We start from the raw sequence: 20,845 nt of genomic DNA, 5'->3' as shown, positions 1-20,845 counted from the left end.
GAGAACTATTAACCCTTGTGGGTTCGATTTGTGCCAATGTAAAGGAACAAAAAGCCACAAGCAGCTCACGGGGCGGGAGGAGCGGAGCTGTCATTCAGCCTGACTGGAGAGCACCCACAGTCCCCCAGGTGTTGCACAGCCGGTTTCAGAGATCACGTGCTCAAATGCAGCAGAACAGGCATCCCTCTTGCCAAGCGAGGCCCCAGCAATGCCCTCCAATTAGAGGGATCCCAGGAGCTGCCCCCACCCCAGAAGCAGCCGCTTTCCAGCAGAAGTCCCGTGTACATACAGTTTGCGACACTCTTGGGGGTGTCATTCCCCAATCCAAGGTCACTGAGGAGTAGATGTTCCTGCCCCGGTGTCTTCAGCTCAAGACTGCACAGCTCTTTCTAAAGAACACACTCTAGCTCGACCATCAGATCAGGGCTGGGAGCAGGAATTGCTGGGGGAAGGTCCCTGCCCTGGGTGTCCCAGCTCTCTTCTTCCTGACACCACCACCCAGATCTGGTCACTTAGGTTGTGGCAAACAGGCCAGTCTGCATGAAGGCTGGCTCCCAGAGCCTGGGCTGGCTGCATTTCCTGAGTCGAACTCTGCGGCACAGGGCAGGGCCTGGGCTGGGCTGCATTACGAGGGGCACTGCCATGGCACTATGACAGGGGCTGTGGCAACACAGTGATGGGAACCTGGGAGGCAGTGACCATGAGATGGTCGAGTTCAGGATCCTGACACAAGGAAGAAAGGAGAGCAGCAGAATACGGACCCTGGACTTCAGAACAGCAGACTTTGACTCCCTCAGGGAACTGATGGGCAGGATCCCCTGGGAGAATAACATGAGGGGGAAAGGAGTCCAGGAGAGCTGGCTGTATTTTAAAGAATCCTTATTGAGGTTGCAGGAACAAACCATCCTGACGTGTAGAAAGAATAATAAATATGGCAGGCGACCAGCTTGGCTTAACAGTGAAATCCTTGCTGATCTTAAACCATAAAAGAAGCTTACAAGAAGTGGAAGCTTGGACAAATGACCAGGGAGGAGTATAAAAGTATTGCTCGGGGATGTAGGAGTGAAATCAGGAAGGCCAAATCACCCTTGGAGTTGCAGCTTGCAAGGGATGTTAAGAGTAACAAGAAGGGTTTCTACAGGTATGTGAGCAACAAGAAGAAGGTCAAGGAAAGTGTGGGCCCCTTACTGAATGAGGGAGGCAACCTAGTGACAGAGGATGTGGAAAAAGCGAATGTACTCAATGCTTTTTTTGCCTCTGTCTTCACGAACAAGGTCAGCTCCCAGACTACTGCACTAGGCAGCACAGCATGGGGAGGAGGTGACCAGCCCTCTGTGGAGAAAGAAGTGGTTCGGGGCTATTAGAAAAGCTGGGCGAGCACAAGTCCATGGGGCCAGATGCGTTGCATCCGAGAGTGCTAAAGGAGTTGGCGGATGTGATTGCAGAGCCATTGGCCATTCTCTTTGAAAACTCATGGCGATCGGGGGAAGTCCCGGAGGACTGGAAAAAGGCTAATGTAGTGCCCATCTTTAAAAAAGGGAAGAAGGAGGATCCGGGGAACTACAGGCCAGTCAGCCTCACCTCAGTCCCTGGAAAAATCATGGAGCAGGTCCTCAAGGAATCAATTCTGATGCACTTAGAGGAGAGGAAAGTGATCAGGAACAGTCAGCATGGATTCACCAAGGGCAAGTCATGCCTGACTAATCTATGATGAGATAACTGGCTCTGTGGATGAGGGGAAAGCAGTGGACGTATTATTTCTGGATTTTAGCAAAGCTTTTGACACGGTCTCCCACAGTATTCTTGCCAGCAAGTTAAAGAAGTATGGGCTGGATGAATGCACTATAAGGTGGGTAGAAAGCTGGCTAGATTGTTGGGCTCAACGGGTAGTGATCAATGGCTCCATGTCTAGTTGGCAGCCGGTATCAAGTGGAGTGCCCCAAGGGTCGGTCCTGGGGCCGGTTTTGTTCAATGTCTTCATTAATGATCTGGAGGATGGCGTGGATGGCACCCTCAGCAAGTTTGCAGATGACACTAAACTGGGAGGAGAGGTAGATACACTGGAGGGTGGGGATAGGATACAGAGGGACCTAGACAAGTTGGAGGATTGGGCCAAAAGAAATCTGATGAGGTTCAACAAGGACAAGTGCAGAGTCCTGCACTTAGGACGGAAGAATCCAATGCACCGCTACAGACTAGGGACCGAATGGCTCGGCAGCAGTTCTGCAGAAAAGGACCTAGGGGTTACAGTGGACGAGAAGCTGGATATGAGTCAACAGTGTGCCCTTGTTGCCAAGAAGGCTAACGGCATTTTGGGCTGTATAAGTAGGAACACTGTCAGCAGATCAAGGGATGTGATCATTCCCCTCTATCTGGCATTGGTGAAGCCTCATCTGGAGTACTGTGTCCAGTTTTGGGCCCCACACTACAAGAAGGACGTGGAAAAATTGGAGAAAGTCCAGCGAAGGGCAACAAAAATTGTTAGGAGACTGGAGCACATGACTTACGAGGAGAGACTGAGGGAACTGGGATTGTTTAGTCTGCAGAAGAGAAGAATGAGGGGGGATTTGATAGCTGCTTTCAACTACCTGAAAGGGGGTTCCAAAGAGGATGGATCTAGACTGTTCTTAGTGGTACCAGATGACAGAACGAAAGAGTAATGGTCTTAAGTTGCAGTGAGGAAGGTTTAGGTTGGATACTAGGAAAAACTTTTTCACTAGGAGGGTGGTGAAGCACTGGAATGGGTTATCTAGGGAGGTTGTGGAATCTCTTTCCTTAGAGGTTTTTAAGGCCCGGCTTGACAAAGCTCTGGCTGGCATGATTTAGTTGGGGACGGGTCCTGCTTTGAGCAGCGGGTTGGATTAGGTGACCCCCTAGGTCTCTTCCAACCCTGATATTCTATGATTCTATGAACACCACCGATCCAGCCAGACAGAGCCACTAGGCTGGACCGTCACTAGGTCATTTATTTAAAGGGCCCTGCCAGAGAAAGACAGTGGGGTTTGGGCCCCGTTTGGGTGGCTTCATGATGAGGCAGAATTATAATAACAACCTGGAGCTCTTGTCTCAATGTGCTTTCCAAGTGGGACACACAATCATTATCCCCACTGTACAGCTGGAGAAACTGAGGCACGCGGAATGGAAGTGACGTTCAAGCTCCCCATGCAGGCCAGTGCTAGAGCCAGGACTAGAACCCAGTGTCCTGAGCCCCAGTCCATTGCTTTAGCCACTGGGCCAGTGTTTCTCAAACGTGGCCACCAGAGGATTTTTTTTGCTGTCAAGACAGCCTCCAAAACATGGGGAGAATTGGGGTCGATTGAAGAGCATTGCCCCCCAAAACCATATACGTTGATAGTAGAGAGCACAATTTAAAGGTTCGACCGCCCCCCAAAGATCTCAAGTCACGCACGCCCCCCACAAATAGGAGAGCCCTCCCCCTTACGCTCGATCTCCCCTCCCAGAAAACAGCAGCCCCTCCCTGCAGTGCCCAGCTGTCGCTCCTGAATTGCTGTTACCAAGGGCAGTGAGATGTGCTGCCCTGGTGTTTGCACTGGCATGGCCAGCAGGGATCAGCGCCCTGCACCGCGCAGCCTTCTCGGGAGCAGCGCCTCGGAAGACAGATGGGGCCAGTGTGCCCGGCGCCGGAGGCACCTCGTCAGTGGAGGCAGCTGCGGCCTTCAGTCACCAAGATGCTCCCTTGTCCAGCAACCACGCTCCTGCCTAGCCCAGGGCACCAGGACCTTGGGGATCCGCAGGAGGCTGGTGTGCTCCCTGCCCACCTTCTCGGTGCAGGCTCCTGCTGAAGGGCCGTGGGAGGCAGAGACAGAGCCGGGAACATATCTGTGGATATTTATTTGTTTTTCCTAAATTTAATTCAATATTGCAGGAAAAATTGTCAGCGCGGCCCCAGCAAGAGTTGGTGGTCGCACTCTGAGGCCACCCCTGCACTAGGCTACACTGCCAGGCCTGGATGTTTTCCCCACGCGGCTCTCCTTTTCTGCCCATATTGAACGCTAGCAATGACTCGGTCTTTGCTTGGGCAGGGGCTCTGGGGTGGGCCCTGTGATGAAGGCCCGTGGCATGCCCCACTCTTCGGTGACTTTATCAAAGAGATCTTTTCTCCCACTGTGCACTGGACGTTTGAGTTAAATCACAGCCGACACTGCACAGCTCCTGAACAGAGCAGAACAGCTGACGCTGAGTGAAACCTGCCCACCCTGGCTCCTGCTGCCCCAGGGCCAGAACCCCGCCCGTTCTCCAGCCGTCCCCAGACAGTCCTGGGAAAACAAGGAGCTAGATTTATTGGGTGAAAAGCCAAGCAAAAAAAAAGCCACAACCTGTGGCCTCTGTCCCATAAAGAGGCAAGAAAGCCGGCTCACCCTCTGCAGAATGGGAAGTGCCTGGTCCCAGCCCCACCTACCAGGGGCCGGGCAGGGCTCCTAGCTGGGAGGTGCCCCGGGTTCCAATTAAACCTAGAACCGAGCTGGGCATGGCAAGCCCACGGGGTGGTTTTTCCAGTTCTGCCAGAACCTGTCCCCTCCCCCGCCACACCCCTCGCTGGCTGAGATTGGTGCGAGCAGCCACCACAGCACCGTGCCTGCCATCGGGTCATCTCAGCCCCGCGCTGTGGGGCACAGAGGGGAGGCCCAGTGCTGGGACTGGAGGTGCTTTCCTAGGCGGCACCTGCAGGGGGCACCCATGCTGTCATCGGAGGCAAATGCCCCAGCTGGATGGTGAGTGCTGCTCATTGTAGGCTGTCCTGTGGCCCATCGCTGTAGCATCTGGGCACTGGGCTGAACTCATGCTCAGTTGCTCCTGGTGTGAAGTGGCTGGACAGGGGTCAAGCAGGAAGCATGTGACACAGACAGAAATAGAGCCCAGGTCCCCTGATTTCCGGCCCTAACCACAGGAGTGTTCTTCCTGTGGGCTTGCGAGCTCTGCTCAGGGGTGTGGGGCACTGGCCACAGCCTGAGATTCAGCTGATGGGTCGAGGCCGGAGGGGGAGCGAGGCTGACAGCCCCAGGTGAGGTGCGGCTCACCCCAGCCCTCTGCAGAGACACCACTCGGAGGGCTGGGCTAGCATGGAGTCTGGCTCCACCAGAGGCCCCAGGCTCTCAGCTGGCATGTGGGGGTAAAGCTCTGACTGTGGGGGGGCCCCGAAAGGACAGGGCAGGCAGCCGGCAGCGCTCCGGGAACAGGCAGGCGTCGGCACATGCAGGGTCCCTGGGGTTGTGCCAGCCTCAGCCGGGGATGGGCACAAGGAAACACTGTTCCCTGCGGTTCTGAAGCGCTGGCTCGCTCAGCTCCTCACGGCCCAAATGCTCCCAGTGCGAATGGTTTGTATCCCCGTTCCCATTCCGGTTCTCCTGGGGAGTCCTAGCTGTCACACGCCGGATGATCGGATTCATTAGCCGAGATGTTACCCGTAGAAATGGGAGAAGAATCCCTGATCTCCGTGGGCAGCGTGTCCTGCCCGGGGAACGGCTGGTCCCTGGTTCCTGCGCTAATGGTTTGACGGTATCAAAACCAAAAGCTTCCACTAGCTCCAACCTGCTGGTTCTGATCTGGGACAGACCCACGGTGGGATTCCCAGCTCGGCCTGTCACTAGGGCCATCACCAGAGAGCCTGGCGGCCCACTCAGTCCTGGCATCTCTGCCAGCCAGGCCCCAGGACCTGCCTGATGCCCTGGTGGCTTGGAACTGGCCTGAGGCACCCCGCTCCCCCATTCCTTACTGCTGAGTGGCCATCAGATGGGAACCACTCTCAGGGACCAGGGCTGCCTTCTACCTCATGTCTCAGCCTGTGGCCGGGCAAGTCCCCTCCACCATAGCTGGGCATGGGGCCATGTGGGCTGGGGGTCATTGCAGGGCAGGAGCAGTGTGAGATGGGGTAGGGGCAGCTCAGGGCACAGCATGTGGGCAGATGGGGCAGTGGGGAGAGCTAGGGTCTGCTCTTATTGGCCAGGCCTTTGCGTGGTCACCCCAAGGGCCTTGCCACCATTGCCAGCAATCTCAGCTTGTCCTTTTCCAGGCTGTAGCTTGGGGGAGCCGGAGCTGTTTGGGGGAAGGGAGTGAAAACACTTATTACACTGAGCGGCCATGGGGTGGCACTGGGGGGCAGCTGGGGCAGGGGTTCGGAGCAGGATGTTGGCAAGGCTGGTGCTGCGCTCAGCCCTGTGGGGGGCTCGGAGCTGGACTCGGGCAGGGCTGGTGCTGCACTCAGCCCAGTGCCGCGTGGGAGGCCTGGGGGGGCTCGGAGCCGCATTTGGGAGGGGCTCGCACTGTGTTCAGCCTCGCGGGCGGCTCTGGGGGGTTGGCGGGGCTAGGAGCTGGACTCGGGCGGGGCCCGTGCTGCGCTCAGCCCAGTGCCACGTGGCACACACTGTGGAATGCGTTTGGATTAGGCCGGACAGACACACTTCAGCACTGGGTTTGTTTATGTTACTCCGTTTCCCCCTCACGCCAACTCAAAGGCAAATAAAGAAATGCAGCCTCCCCAGGTTCTGAGACCCCCCTCAGCACGCGAGCCCCTCCCGGCACTCTGGGCCAACCCACCAGGCCCACGCCAGCTCCCTCTGCAAAGGGCAAAGTCTGGAGAAGAACCAGCCTTCTGCCCTGCGGGGGAGTCAGCAAAGGCTGGTGCCCCCAGAGAAGGGGAGAAGGGGGGGGAGGGATAGCTCAGTGGTTTGAGCATTGGCCTGCTAAACCCAGGGTTGTGAGTTCAATCCTTGAGGGGGCCATTTAGGGATCTGGGGCAAAAATTGGGGATTGGTCCTGCTTTGAGCAGGGGGTTAGACTAGATGACCTCCTGTGGTCCCTTCCAACCCTGATATTCTATGATTCTATGAAAACAAAGCCAGTGTAGCCGCAGGCCGGGCCCCCCAACGGATCCAGCGCTGACTCTGCTGGGCCCTGCAGATGCTCCCCTAGGCCCAGATACTCCTCACAGGGGAGGCCCCCAACTCCCTGGGACCCTCACGTCCCTGCCGGGGGCAGCCTGGAGAAAAGCCTTACAGATCTCCCCAGCCAATCGGATGCTTGAATGCCCCAAAGCCCATGTGAAGGGATACCCTGGTGACACAAACCCCCCCAGCTCGGGTCACTAGTGGGGACCAAACCAGCCCCTTAGGGCACCATGCACCCTAATAAGCTAGCAGAGTAACTCCTGCAGCTAGCAGCAGTAGTAGGCGCTTATCCTTCACATGGGCCAGCCCCAGAGAGGCTCACTACAGACCACCAGAATATAGCAACAGCATAAATCAAGGCCGGAGCCACATGGGGGTTTAGAGCTTGTGCCCAAGATGCAGCCACTGAGCATTTACCAGCAACAAGGTAGAATGCCAGCCCCCGAAGTCAGGGCGCGCAGACTCGTGCTGAACATGGCAGGGCCTCTGGGCTGGCGCTGACAGTGGCAGGGCCCCCGAGCAGGTGCTGGATTTGGCAGGGCTGGATGTGGCAGATGCTGGATGTGGCAGGGCCCCCGGGTGAGCGCTGAACATGGTAGGGCCCCCGGGTGGGCTCCCTGTGGCGTGAGGAAGACTGCAGGCTCCCATGCATTTAATATCAGAAGCCGGCAATGGCCTGTGGAGTGGGGTGGGCATTGCAGGCAGTGGCGGTGGCTTAGCCACTGGGCCAACAGGGCCCGTGCCCAGGAGTCCTGGCCGATTGAGGGCCCTGGAAAAATTGGGTCTGGCGCATGAGGGTTTATGGCTATATCCAAGTCTCTGGCTTAAATGTGCATGTCCACAGCATCCACATGGAGCCCTTCCGTTAACCGTGCTACCTTGGCCTCAATGAGTCCCAGTGGCAGGCAGTTCCGCAGGTTAATGTGTTGTGTAAATCTGTGCTTTACTGGCATTAATTCATCTGGGAGCCCTAGAGTTTTCGCTGGTTAAAAACAGTTCTCTAAAGAGAACTCAGCAGGCCTGTAGCAAACCGCAGGCGGAGAGCAGCGGGAGAAGTTCTTGGAGCATGCGGCTGGCCGGATTTCCGTGCAGCCAACTGAAGGGGGAAGTGGTCTGGCTGCCCTCAGGTATGGCAAACCCAGCTTGAGCCATGCATTGGGCAGAGTGTGGGCTAGCACCCCAGTGCATGCTGGGAAATCACCAGTCACCCCCACCGAACCCTGCAGAGAAGGGCCCCTTCCAGCTGCAATGCCCCTTTGGCCAAGGGCTGCTGTGCCGTGTGGATGAGCTCCAAGTGCCACCTCCCTCGAGGCTCTGTTCTGAGAGCCATGGCCCGTGGGGCAATAAAATGGGGGCAGGCGAGTGGGGGCAGGATGGGGGTGCTCAACTCCACAAGGGATAGGGAAATGGGGGGCGGGGCAGGATGGGGGATGCTCAGCTCCAAAAGGGAAGGGGAAGTGGTGGGGGTGGGGTAGGGGGTGCTCAGCTCCACAAGGGAAGGGGAAGTGGTGGGGGGTGCTCAGTCTACAGGGGAAGGGGAAGTGGGGGGGAGCAGGGGGTGCTTAGCTCCACAAGGGAAGGGGAATCATAGAATATCAGGGTTGGAAGGGACCTCAGGAGGTCATCTAGTCCAACCCCCTGCTCAAAGCAGGACCAATCCCCAATTTTTGCCCCCGATCCCTAAATGGCCCCCTCAAGGATTGAACTCACAACCCTGGGTTTAGCAGGCCAATGCTCAAACCACTGAGCTATAAGTCGGGGGGTGGGGTGGAGGGTGCTCAGCTGCACAAGGGAAGGGAAAGTCGGCGGGGGGAGGTGCTCAGTCTACAGGGGAAGGGAAAGTGGGGGGCAGGGAGTGTTCAGCTCCACTAGGGAAGGGAAGTAGGGGGCAGGGTGGGAGGGTGCTCAGCTCCCTGCCGGAGATCTCTCACATCCCTTGGGGGAGTTCCCAGGGACACCAGCGCTTCGCCCTTCTCCCCCACGGGTCTCTGACTGGTTCTTACAGCTCTTGTCGGACCTTCCTGTGAGTGCTGGTGGCCTAATGGTTAGAGCATAGGCCTGGGAGCCAGCTCTGGGCACCATTCCCCTGCTGCTGAGTGGGTTATTTCACTGGCACTTCTCCCACGCTTTGAGCCCTGGCATGAGTGGCAGAGTGCCCGCTGTGTCTCACCCCCGGGAGCCAGCTGGGTAGCTGGGCCTGTGACGGAAGAGACTCGCCTGGGGTCGGTCAGTGGGGGAAAGAACCCAGGAGTCCTGACTGCCTCTCTCTAAGAGAATAGAACCCCGGCATCCTGGGTGCCAATCCCTGCTTCTAACCATCCAACAGCCGCCCCGGAACTTGTACTCACACCAGTTGGGCTCGCAGGCTGCGCTGCCCCCTGCTGGCGCTAACCACCAAGGTGTGTGAATGGCAGCTGCTGGCGGCAGGGCACTGGAGCTGCCCTGCCCAGCCACTAATTGGCTGGGGCTTGCCAGCGGGTGGCACTGCTGGGGTCCATGGGCGCTGTGGTGTCTGGCACCCGTGTGGCTGGGGCTCGTTGGCAGGGGGTGGGGCGGGAGAAATGGGGTCTCCCTTCCCCTGAGGGGAAGCCTGGCTCTGAGCACCGGGGCTGCTGGTGCCCGCGTGGGGGGGTCTGCAGCTTGGAGCCTCTTGCCAATTGCAGATGCTCCTGGGGGAGCCTGGCCCATCAGCTCTCGGGATGTGGCAGCTCCTGAACCCTGGCCTAAGGGGGCACAAGAGCTGCTGACAGCAATCGGGGGGGAGCTGGCACCCTCTGGCCACCCCACAACTCCATGACAGGACTTCAAATAACTCCCTACCCTGCTGCCCCCTCCCATGCAGCCCCATGGCTGGGGAGGGGGCCAGTAAGGGGCTCCGCAGGAGGGGACCCCTGCCCCCCAGCAGACAGAATCCACCCCCTCCGGGACAGAGCCCTGAGCAGTCACCTGTAGGCTCTGCAATGGGCCAGTCTAACATGGGGGCTCGGGACTCGGCTAAGGGCTGGCTGGGCCACATCTCACCTTCCCCCGGTGTGGGGTGTGGAGGGAGGGCTGGGGCTTTGGCTCATTGCCAGGCCCTTGTGTGACTGCTGGGGCAGGCCAGGCCTTAGGGTAACCCCGTGTGGCTCCCACAGCCAGGAGCCAGGCAGAGCCACGGGGTGTCCGCAGGCAGCCACTTCAGCGCTGAACCCCTTCGTAGCCAGCCCAGCCCTGCCCTGGCCCCTGCCAGGGCCCCTTGCAAGCACCAGCCCCCTGAGCCCCCCGGCGCCCCCTTCTGGCAGGGACCATGCAGGCCCCCGACCCAACACGGTGCACTTGCCCTGGTGCTCTCGGGAGCACTGTGTGTTCAGCTGTGATTGACGCCTCCACCCCAACCTCAGCTGCTGTGTTCAATCTCCTCTCTCCAAACAAAGCCCGCAGCCCTGCAGCTCACGCCAGCACCCAGGAAGGAGGAAGTTACCTCACTGGCTTTGGCAACTCAGGGCTTTCCTCTCTTGCTGCCGGGGCGTGAAGCCCATAAATAGCTGGCGGATGAGGCTGTGCCGGCAGATCGCTCCAAGCACAGCTGGACACATCTGCCCCTCGGCTTGGTAAGGTTTTGACCCTCCTGGATGGTCTGCGCCTAGCCGTGGGGGGCTGGGCTCACCATAGTGCAGCCCCTGTGCCTCCGGGTGGTCCAGCAGGGGGCGGTGTGCAGCCAGCATTGGCGCTGATCAGATCTGTGCAGGGGCTGGGTCATGGACCGGCTCTGGCTGATGGTGCTGGGAGCCCTGCTGGGGGAACTCTTATAGCCAGAGCGGGCACCGTGCCTGGGGCAAGGGAGGGTGGCGCAGGCAGGGCAGGCACCGGGTTTGATGGCAGGCTAGGGGGTGGCTAGGAAACAGGGTCCGTGGGAGGGAGAGGGGCTGGCTGGTCTCCTAGGCCTTTTGCCTGATTGCCAGAGTCCTCGGCTCCTTGCAGCTTATTGGGTTTGGGGGAAGGGGCAGCACTCAGGGTGCCCAGGGCCCATGACGTCCCCAGTGCGGTGACTCATGGGCTAAGGGGGCTACTGAGGGAGGAGATGGGAATCTGGCCTTTCACACCCAGATGGGAGCTGGTGTGGGGGGAGCAGGCCCCAGTCCTGGCTGCCAAGCAGGCTAATTGAGCTGGGGTGTGAGCTGAGCCTGCTCCGGCAGGGCTCTGCCCCAGAGCCAGCTGGGCTTCTCCGTACGATGCTTGGTCCCTTTCACACGCGGCTCTGGGCTCAGTGGGGCTGTTCCTATGGAGCGAGGAGCCTTGTTACCAGTCCCTGCTGCTCACTGAATCCTTCTTGGGGCCATGCCCCTCCCCCCCCCCGCCACAGAGCCAGGGCTTTGCCCTCTGGACTCGAGCCAGCAGGCCCCGGTGGGGCGAACGGGCCGGGTCTCAGGGTGGTTGCAGAGCAAAGGCCAGAGCGAGATCTGGAGTAGGCTGCACTACAGCTGGGGTCTCCTACACTGTGCCAGCCCCGAGTCCTCTGCGTCAGCTAGGAGACAGAGTCCCCCCAGGCCAGGGAGCATGTCTCCTCCCCAGAGGGTCACAGACCCTGCCCCCTTCCCTGTGTCTATTCAGACTGAGCTCTGGGGGCAGGGACTGTCTCAGGCTGCGTCTGTGCAGCGCCCGGCGTGATGAGCTCGGGGGGGTCGTGTAATGATGCCCTCCGGGGAAAGGGGTGCAGATTCCTGTGCATTCGCTGGAACGTGTGAGCAGAGCGCTTGGCTCCAGGCTGATGGGGCTCGTTTTGCTGCTCCCCCCAGGTAGCCTGACACCCCGGCATGCCCAGGGATGCGGAGCCAGGTGGGACCTCACCTGCTCTGCAGACATCTGAGACATCGGTTTCCATGGAAACGCCCCAATTAGACCCAGGATGGAAAGAATGGGGCCGTGTTTGATCTTCCTTTGGGGAGGCTGCCAGGGGCCTGCACTCGCTGGTGCATTATTCCAGGGTCCTGCCCAGGCCTGCCCGGGATCCAGCATCTGCTTCCTGCTCTCCCCCACCCGGGGCAGTGTGGGGCCCGGGGCTGTGGCTGGAGGGGAAATGGTGTGTCACAACAGGGGCCTCTGTCACGGACTCACAGGACTCGTGCACTCTTGGCTCCATACGGTCCCTGGGAGGAACCCCCTTCAGTGCGACAGCCCTGCTCAGGGGTCTACTCTTTCCCTGGGGTTAAGCCCCTCTGCCTCCTGGAACTGCACCTCTCTGAGCCTCAGCACGCCTGTCTCTGCCGTGGGCCCCTTCAGGGAGTCCCCTCGCTCTGGACCCCCAGGGCCTCCACTCCCAGAGGGAATAATGCCACCCTGTTCTCTAGACTGGAGTGACTCTCGGTCAGCGTAACACAGGAGGGTTTATTGAGCGTCTGAACCCAGCACAGGAAACTCTCAGGCCTGGCCTCCCTCAGCACAGCACATCTAGGTCTGTCCCGCATGCAGGTGGGCGCTGGCTGCTCCCTCCTCCTGGCACAGAGACCCCCTCCTTCCAGCCGAGGCATCCGATATCACCAGCCCCAACAGCTTCTCCCCGACCTTTGTCTTCCGTCCCAGGTAAATTAGTCGCTGGGGCCCTCTCTCTGGCTGGAACTGGTTGGTCAGGTCGCCGGGGTCCTCTCTCCTCAGCCCTTTGTCCTCCCACTGGTCAGAATCTGCTGACTGCCAAGCTGGGGTGGGCCTCTTAGTCACCAATTGTTAGGGTTCCCCATCTCCAGGCCATTGTTGGGGGGTCCCGGCTGCTACGTGAGGGCACACCTGGTCCTCTGCAACAACAAACCCTCTCCCACCACCTTGTTAAACATGAAGCACACAGGGAAACTGAGGCGCGCACACGCTATTCATGTAAAACACTACAAAAATCCCCAACTTCATCACAGCCTCCCTGGCCAGGTGCTGAACAGACATGGAGTGAGAGAGACTTCCTGCCCCCCAGAGCTCACAATCTAAACAGACACAAGGGGGAGGGGAAACTGAGGCACAAAGCAGGAAAGTGACGTGTCCATGGGCACTCAGCGGGTCAGTGGCAGAGCTGGGAATGGAGCTGGTCCCGAGTCCCAGCCCCATGGCCGCCCAATAGGATGTGCTGCCTCTTTAACTATACAGCCATGTCAGGGCGGTGGGGCCCTGGGGAGGGGTCTGGGTCCCAGCCATGGGGGAGGCCAATCCAGCTCATAGCAGCCAGGAAAGACCTCCGTGTTTCTAGTGGCCTGATGCTTATGTGTTAGGATGGGCTCCAGCCCCAGATACTTTAATAGGAGGATCTGTGCGCCCTTTCTCTGCCCTCCCTTCCCCGCACTCCTCCGTCCTGCCTCTCCTCACCTCCACCCCAGCTCTGCCTCCCCTCCCCTTCCCCAGCTCTCCCAGCCCTCTCTGCTTACAGCTCCCTTTGGGCTGGACCTGAGCTGAGCAGCTCACCCTCCCCAGACCCAAGGCTGCCAGGGCCCAGCCAGCTGGGGTGCAGGGGCAGGAGCCTTCTGGCTGCCCTAACTCATGCCCTGGCCTGGGTTTTGCTGTGGCTGGCAAACAGAGCACAGGGATATCCTGACCTGCTGCCTCTTCCCAGCTGGCCCAGCCCAGTTGGTGCCCCCAGCCCTGGTGACCTGGGGCACAGCTATGCGATGTCTTTCCTGTCTGTGCCTCCCCAGATGGGGGAGACACTTTAAATGTGTGGCTGATTCTGGCTCAGCAGGGGCATTGCAGGGAGGGGCTCCTGGGGCAGGGGGCTGTGCTTTGCCTGACCCCCTTTTCTTTTACTTCAGTTCCTAGAAGCCAAGGATCTAGGCCAGGACTGTGCTCCAGGACCTGACCCCTCCCCAAGACCCGGTCCTCCCACTCCCTGAGATGATGGCGAACATCACCATGGATAACTTCTCGTGCTACGAGGCGTCCATCGTGGGGTACCGCTACGTGGCCGTGAGCTGGGGCGTGGTGGTCACCGTGGTGGGCACGCTGGGCAACGTGCTGACCCTCCTGGCCTTTGCGGCCGACGCCAAGGTGCAGACCCGCTTCAACCTGCTCATCGTCAACCTGACGCTGGCCGACCTGCTGTACTGTGCCGTGCTGCAGCCCTTCTCCGTGGACTCCTACCTGCACCTGCACTGGAGGGCCGGCCCCAGCTTCTGCCGTGTCTTCGGCATGCTGCTCTTCGTCTCCAACTCAGTCTCCATCCTGACGCTCTGCCTCATCGCCGTCAGCCGCTACATGCTCATTGCCAACCCAGCCCTCTTCAACCGGGTCTTCTCGCGCCTGGGCGTGGGGCTCGTGGCCCTGGGCGCCTGGGTCCTTGGCTTCGCCAGCTTCGCCCCGCTCTGGCCCGTCTTCGTGCTGGTGCCCAAGGTCTGCACCTGCAGCTTCCACCGCATCAGGGGCCGGCCCTACAGCACTATCCTGATGGCCTTCTACTTTGTGGTGGGCCTCAGCTGCGTGGGCATCTTCTACTTCCTCATCCACCGCAAGGTGAAGGGGGCGTCCCATGCCATGGACCGCTACAAGCTGAAGAAGGCCAGCCTGAAGGGGGCTTATGTCGCTGGGGCCAGCTTGGCCACGCCAGGCCAGTTTGTGGAGCTGGACAGCGGTGTGGACACGGGCGTCTCCCAGCCCTCCAGCATCTCGGAGCAGGGCCACACCTCCAAGACGCTGGTTATGGAAAATGGCCCAGCCCCAGCCCTCACCCCAGCCCCTGCCCCCGCTCCTGCCCCTGCTACTGCCCCCGCTCCTGCCCCCGCAGCTCAAAAGCTCAAAAGCCTGCCCTCCCAGCCCAAGGACAGCAACAAGGAATTCCGGAAGGTCACCCGCATGTGCTTCGTGGTCTTCCTCTTCTTTGTCCTCAGCTACATCCCCTTCCTCCTCCTCAACATCTTCGATGCCAAGAACCGGGCGCCCACATGGTTGCACATGGTGTCCGCCAACCTGACCTGGCTGAACAGCTGCATCAACCCTGTGCTGTACGCCGCCATGAACCGCCAGTTCCGCGAGGCCTACACGCGTGTGATCTCCACCATCTCGCGCCGCCTCCGGTGCCTCTGAGGGCTGGGATGGCAGGGGGGGCAGGGCTGCCCCAGATCAGAAAGCTGCCTTGGCGCTGCCCTGCCCCCCTGGGGGACCCCATATCCTGTCTTGCCCCAGGGGAGGACATTGGACCCAAGCACAGACTCATGCCAGATGCAAGCTTTGCCCTGCCCCAGTGCCTCCTGCTGGTGGCAAGAGGAAGTGCCCTGTCTCTAGGGGGGTGGCAGGGGCAGGTTGGTGCTGAGCCCTGCCCCACATGGGCCGCCAGTTATGGGCTCTGCACTGCCTTCGCAGAGTGCTAGCATGGACTGTCCCTTTACCCACCATCCTTGGCCTGGTGAGGTGGTAGAGGCTGGCTGGGCCCTGCCTTCCCAGCTCTATTTATTGTCTGTTCCTGATTTACACCTTGTCATTTTTCTATCACTACCTCAATAAGTGGATCCCTGTGTGTCTAGTATTGGCTGCATTGCCTGTTCCCAGCCAGTGAACAAGCCCTCCATCGGCTGTGGGGTGGGGAGGCCTGGGGCCGGGGCCAACCATAGGTCTGGGCTATGTGCGTATCCAAGCACCAAGTGTGGGGAGGGGATGGGAAGGGGAGGAGATATGTCATAAACACAGAGATAAGGATAACATAAAATCCCTCCTGGGAAGCTGTACTAAATTGCTTTACCTGTAAGGGGTTAAGAAGCTCAAATAACCTGGCTGGCACCTGACCAAAAGGACCAATAAGGAAAGAAGATACTTTCAAATCGGGGGGTGGGGGGGGGTTGTGCTCTCTTTTTTTGTTCTCTCTCTTAACGCAGAGAGAGAGACCAGGCAGGTAAAATGTCTCCTGAAACATACCTGAAATGATTCATCTAAGATTACAAAAATTGTAAGCAAGGGCAAGGAAATACATTAAATTATCTTTTGTTTTAGCTTGTGAATTTTCCCTATGCTAAAAGGTAGTTTTATTCCTGTTTTTTAAAACTGTGAAGCTAAGTCCAGAGGGGAGTCCTCTGCATTTTAAATCTTTTTATTTCCCTGTAAAGTTACCTTCCATCCTGATTTTGCCGAGGTTCTTTTGCTTTTTTCTTTATAATAAAGTCCTTCTTGTAAGAACCTGATTGATTTTAGTGTCCTAAAGATAAAAGGTCTGATCTGTACTTACATTAAAACCAATTGGTTGATATATTATTCTTAAGCCTCCCCAGGAAAGGGGATGAAGGAGCTTGGGTGGATATTTTGGGGGACTAGGGACTCCAAGTGACCCTTTCCTGAATTTTTGTGTAAATCACTTGGTGGTGGCAGCAATACTGTCCAAGGAGATGGAAAGGAAGTTGTGCCTTGGGGAAGTTTTCAACCTAAGCTGGTGGAATATAAGCTTAGGGGACTCTTTCATGCAGGTCCCCACATCTGTACCCCAGAGTTCAGAGTGGGGAGGGAACCCTGACAGGATATTAATGGGGTCCTGGGTTTTTCTAGGTCCAACCCACCCCAAGGCAATACCAACAGCTCTGCCCTCAGCCTGGGGCCTCCAACTGGCTATGTGCTGCCTAGAACCCCAAACTCTCTGAAGGGCTGGGGCTGGGGGTGTGTGTGGACTGGCTTGCCTCTCCCCTGACCACAGTGCCTCGCTGTGGGGGATGGGCCCCGGGGCAGGGAGCCATGGCGAGCCTTTGCTTTGTGTGGGACTGTCAGCTCTAGACGGAGAGTAAATATGGAAGGGAACGGGACCCATGGCAGGGCTGGGCCACACAGGGGTGGGGGTTGGGGCTGTGCGGGGGGGGGGGGGAACTGGGGCAGCGGGGGGGGAGGGAGGACTGGGGTTAGATCCTGTTCCGTTGCTGCCTCTTTATCCACAAAGAGGACTCCTGCCCTGATGATTAATGGGGAGAGGCCCCTGCCCCACTCACTGTGGGATAAGGTTGGCCCCTAGGTCCACCAGAGTGGAGCTGGGCCCCATGGCCAAGCACCCCCACCACCCCAGGCTGACAGAGAGATGTGGCCCTGATTTGCCAGTCCCCAGCCAGGCTGGTGCAAGGGGCTGCAGGGCAGGTAGCGGCCCTGGGGAACAACGCCTGGCACAGGGCTGGGGTATGTCAGTTGTGAGGTGGCCTCGGGAGCACAGCGTCCATTCGGGCACAAACAGGCTGAAGCCAAAGGGATGGCACCTGGTTCTGAGCCAGCCGGAAGCTCAGCCCTGCCGGGGCGGTTCCCCTGGGGATCCTGCTGGGACCCCCATCACCTCCCTCTCCTTGCTGCCTCTCAGGACCCCCCTCCCAGCCCCCACCAAGGCTCTTTGCTAGTCTCACCTCCTTCCTCTCTCGTGCAGCTCAGGGGTCATCACCGGCTGGGGGCTCACTCTGGGCTCATGCAGCCAGCAAAGAGGGGCTGAGCCTGCTCTCTCCATTGCCTGCTGATGCCTGGGCCCCTGGCAAGAGATGGCAGTGCCCGCCTAGCCACCCCTAAGGCACGGGCCACAGACCCGTTTCCTCCGCACCAGCCACACACCCCCGTGCATCATTCTGCCAGTGCAGGGAACTGCGCCCTAGGCCTGGACCCCCCAACAGAGCCCCCCAGACCTGTAACCTGACCCCCACCAGAGCCTGCCCCCAGGCCTGGAACCCCCAGTCACAGCCCACCCCCCCACCCCCCGCCTGAGGCCTGACACTTGCCCCCACATAGAGCCCCTGAGGTCTGGAACCACCTCCACAACCAGAGATGGCAGCTGCTGTGAGTCAGGATCAGGGTCCGTTAGGGGCATGACACGGTATGCATGGGGCGGGGGGGCTGTTGAAGCAGCCGCAATGCCCCCTGGAGCTCCCCTCTGTGGGGCAGGGGGCCTGTTGCTGGGTCTCCCCTAGTGCCTGGGGAGTGAGATTCACACACACAACCTGGCAGAGCATCCCCAGCTCAGCGCACCCCCACTATATGCATGAGCTGCCTGGCACCCCCAGCCCCTATGAGCTTCCAGTCACCTCCAGCCCCCCTCCCTCCCTCCGTGTGTTGCTCCAGCGTCCTGGCCCCATGCTGCATGGGTGGCCTGGACTTGCCCGAAGAGATTGCACAAGGCTCCGAGTTGCATCCGCCCCTTTGTTCTCTGCTGACAGGGTGGGGAGAGGGGTCCCCAGGCTTGCATATTGCACAGGGCAGGGAGAGGAGGGGAATGAGATTCTTGCGTTCCAAGTTTACTAACAGGCTGTGACGAAATGGGGGATTTTCTTGGTTTTTTTCAATGGTTTGCATGCAGAGGGGGTGGGACTCAGTTTCCCTGGGTGTTATTGGTTTAACAAGGTGATGGAAGAGGGAGTTTGTTGTTACAGAAGGCCAGCGAATGGCCTGGAGAATGGATACCCCAGCGACTGGTGACCCAGTGACCGGGAGGCCCAGCTTGGGAGTCACAGCTGGGTTCTGGCCAGTGGGAGTACAATGGGCTGCGGAGAGAGGACCCCGGTGACCCGACCAGCCAGTTCCAGCCAGTGGGGAACAAAAGACAGCTGAGAGGAGAGGCCAGGCCATCCTGTTTACCTGGAGAGAAGACAAAGGACAGAGGCGGCGCTTGGGGGCAGGTGATATTGACGCCCAGCTCGAAAGCGAGGGGTCTCCAGGCTGGGAGGAGGGAGCCCGCAAGAGCCCACCTGCATGCGGGACAGACCTAGATGTGCTGTGCTGAGGGAGGCCAGGCCTGAGAGTTTCCTGTGCTGGGTTCAGACGCTCAATAAACCCTCCTGTTTTATGCTGGCTGAGAGTCGTGCTGGTCTAGAGAACAGGGTTGCATTATTCCCTCTGGGAGTGGAGGCCCCTGGGGTCCAGAGAGAGTGGGGCCCACGGCGAGAAACAGGCCTGCTAAGGCTCAGAGAGGTACAGTTCCAGGAGGCGAAGGGGCTTAACCCCCATGAGAGTGTGGACCCCCGAGAAGAGCTGTCCCACTGAAGGGGGTTCCCCCCAGGGACCGCATGGGGCCAAGAGTGGGCATGACCTGTGAGTCCATGACAACGTGGTAGCAGAGGATGGTTGGCAGATGCACCCTGTGGACGGCTGGCTGCGAGCGCAGGCACTTTGCAGGGAGTGGCTGCCAGCGATAAAACAAGGGAACTGAATGAACCAGCGCAGGAATGGCCTATACCCAGCTCCGTAAGAGGGAGCTGGCACGTCTGTGCAGGGAGAGAGGGCTGAGCATGGGGAGGGTCTCTAAGGAGCAGCTGATGGCTCAGCTTGTAGAGAATGACCAGTCTGAGGAACAGGCTCCAGATCCCAGGGGGGCTCCCGGGGTGCCCAGAGAGCCGGGGAGTAGTCGTGGGGGCAGTCCGTGTAGCAGCCGGGAGTCTACCGGACCTGACTCCCCAGTCAGCCCAGGGGGACCCTTTGAGAAGGCTTGTGATCTGAACCAGATTGACCCAGCAGACAGGCTCCACTCTCTGACCCCCCTGCTGGGTCCCAAGGCCATAAAGCCGAGGGGGGACTATGACCTGTTCAAACAGGCTTTGCTGCTGAAGTTTGAACTGACCCCCGAGGCGTACAGGAAACGATTCCGGGGTGTATGCAAGACACCAAGGGTCACCTACAAGGAGGTCGCCAATCTGCTGGGGGAATATCTCCGCAAGTGGGGGAAGGGCACAGGGGCCACTACTGCAGAGGAGGTGTGTAACCTGGTAGGGTTGGGGCAGCTGTATGACATCTGCCCTCCAGACCTTAAGGTGTGGTTAGTGGACCGGAAGCCTAAAGATCTGCGCAGTGCGGGGGCACTGGAGGATGAGTTTGTGAACAGCAGATCGGGGGATCCCCTACATTGGGGACTCAGAAGGGGAGTCACACAGACACCTCTCAAGGGTGGGACTCCAGGAAGCCCAACTCAGGTGTGCCCATGAAGGCCGGGTGGGCTTACCCCCGTTGTGGGACTTGAGGGACCTGAAATGTAATTACTGTGGCCAAAAAGAACACAAGGTGGCGCAATGCCTGAAGAAGAAGGAAATGGCCGCCAAGCAGAACCCGCGGGGTGTCAACTGGGTGGAAGCCCACCGAGAGGGGGCACCGCCAGTCCAGGGGGCCGCAATCGATAGGGTTATGCCATGGGGAGGGGACAGCCAGGCTAGGACAGCAGGGGAAGGCGGGGCTCCAGGTCCACAGTGCCCATACTCAATCCGCCGGGTGAGGGTGGGACAGGCCCCGGGGAACAATTGCCACGTCATCCCCATTGAGGTCGGGGGAGGGAGCGTCCAGGGGTTCTGGGACATGGGCACAAAGGTGACACTGGCGTAGCCCCAGGTGATGGACCCAGACCAGCGAGCAACCGATGCATATGTGACCCTGAGAGGAGTGTTTGGGCCCCCCGCAAGGTGCCTGTAGTGAGGATACACCTGAAATCGGGGGCTAAGGAGGGACCCAAAGAGGTTGTGGTGCACAATCACCTGCCTACCGAGGTGCTAATGGGTCCTGACTCGGAGGCCTGGCCAGATGGCACTCACAGCGCCCTGGTCCTTACCTGGTTCCAGTGCCAGCGAGGGACATGGGACCTCCTGAAGTGGGGGACCGAAGCACTGAGGGTAGGGCTTGACAGGGCTGGGCTGGCGCCTCTGTCCCAAGGTGGGGAAACTGAGGCACCGCCAACCAGGGCTGTACCCTCAAACCCAGGAGCTGAATTCCAGATGAAGCTGCAGGAGGATCCCTCCTTAAAGAAGCTGAGGGCCCTTGCTGGCCACAGCGGTGCAGGATCCCAGGGGGAGGACCACCAGGAGAGATTCCTGTGGGAGAAGGGATTCCTGTACCAGGAATGGGCCAGTTCAGGGCAAAATGAACTTTGGAAAACCAGGAGGCAATTGGTGGTCCCCCAGAGGTACCACCACAGACTGTTGTACTTGGCCCACGATATTCCCCTTGGCCCAGAGTCTTTGACGCTGTCTAACAGTATTGCAGGTCCTGTGACTCCTGCCGGAGGATGGGGAAGG

The 20,845-nt window shown here is 59.2% G+C and overlaps 1 protein-coding gene across 1 annotated transcript; it reads left to right on the top strand.

Moving 5' to 3' along the window:
* Positions 1-5,837: 5,837 nt before the first annotated feature.
* GPR84 (G protein-coupled receptor 84) lies at positions 5,838-14,963 on the top strand. Its single transcript, XM_074935578.1, is given in 4 exon segments — positions 5,838-5,890; positions 10,319-10,495; positions 13,677-13,711; positions 13,714-14,963. Coding segments are annotated over 4 exon segments (1,488 nt in total). The 3' UTR covers positions 14,937-14,963.
* The last annotated feature ends 5,882 nt before the right edge of the window (positions 14,964-20,845 follow it).

This window comes from Natator depressus, chromosome 20 (assembly GCF_965152275.1).
Source record: "Natator depressus isolate rNatDep1 chromosome 20, rNatDep2.hap1, whole genome shotgun sequence".
In the NCBI taxonomy this organism is placed as follows: Eukaryota; Metazoa; Chordata; order Testudines; family Cheloniidae; genus Natator; species Natator depressus.
The sequence above is the reverse complement of the archived record's forward strand: the minus strand, read 5'-3'. Positions and strand labels throughout refer to the sequence as shown.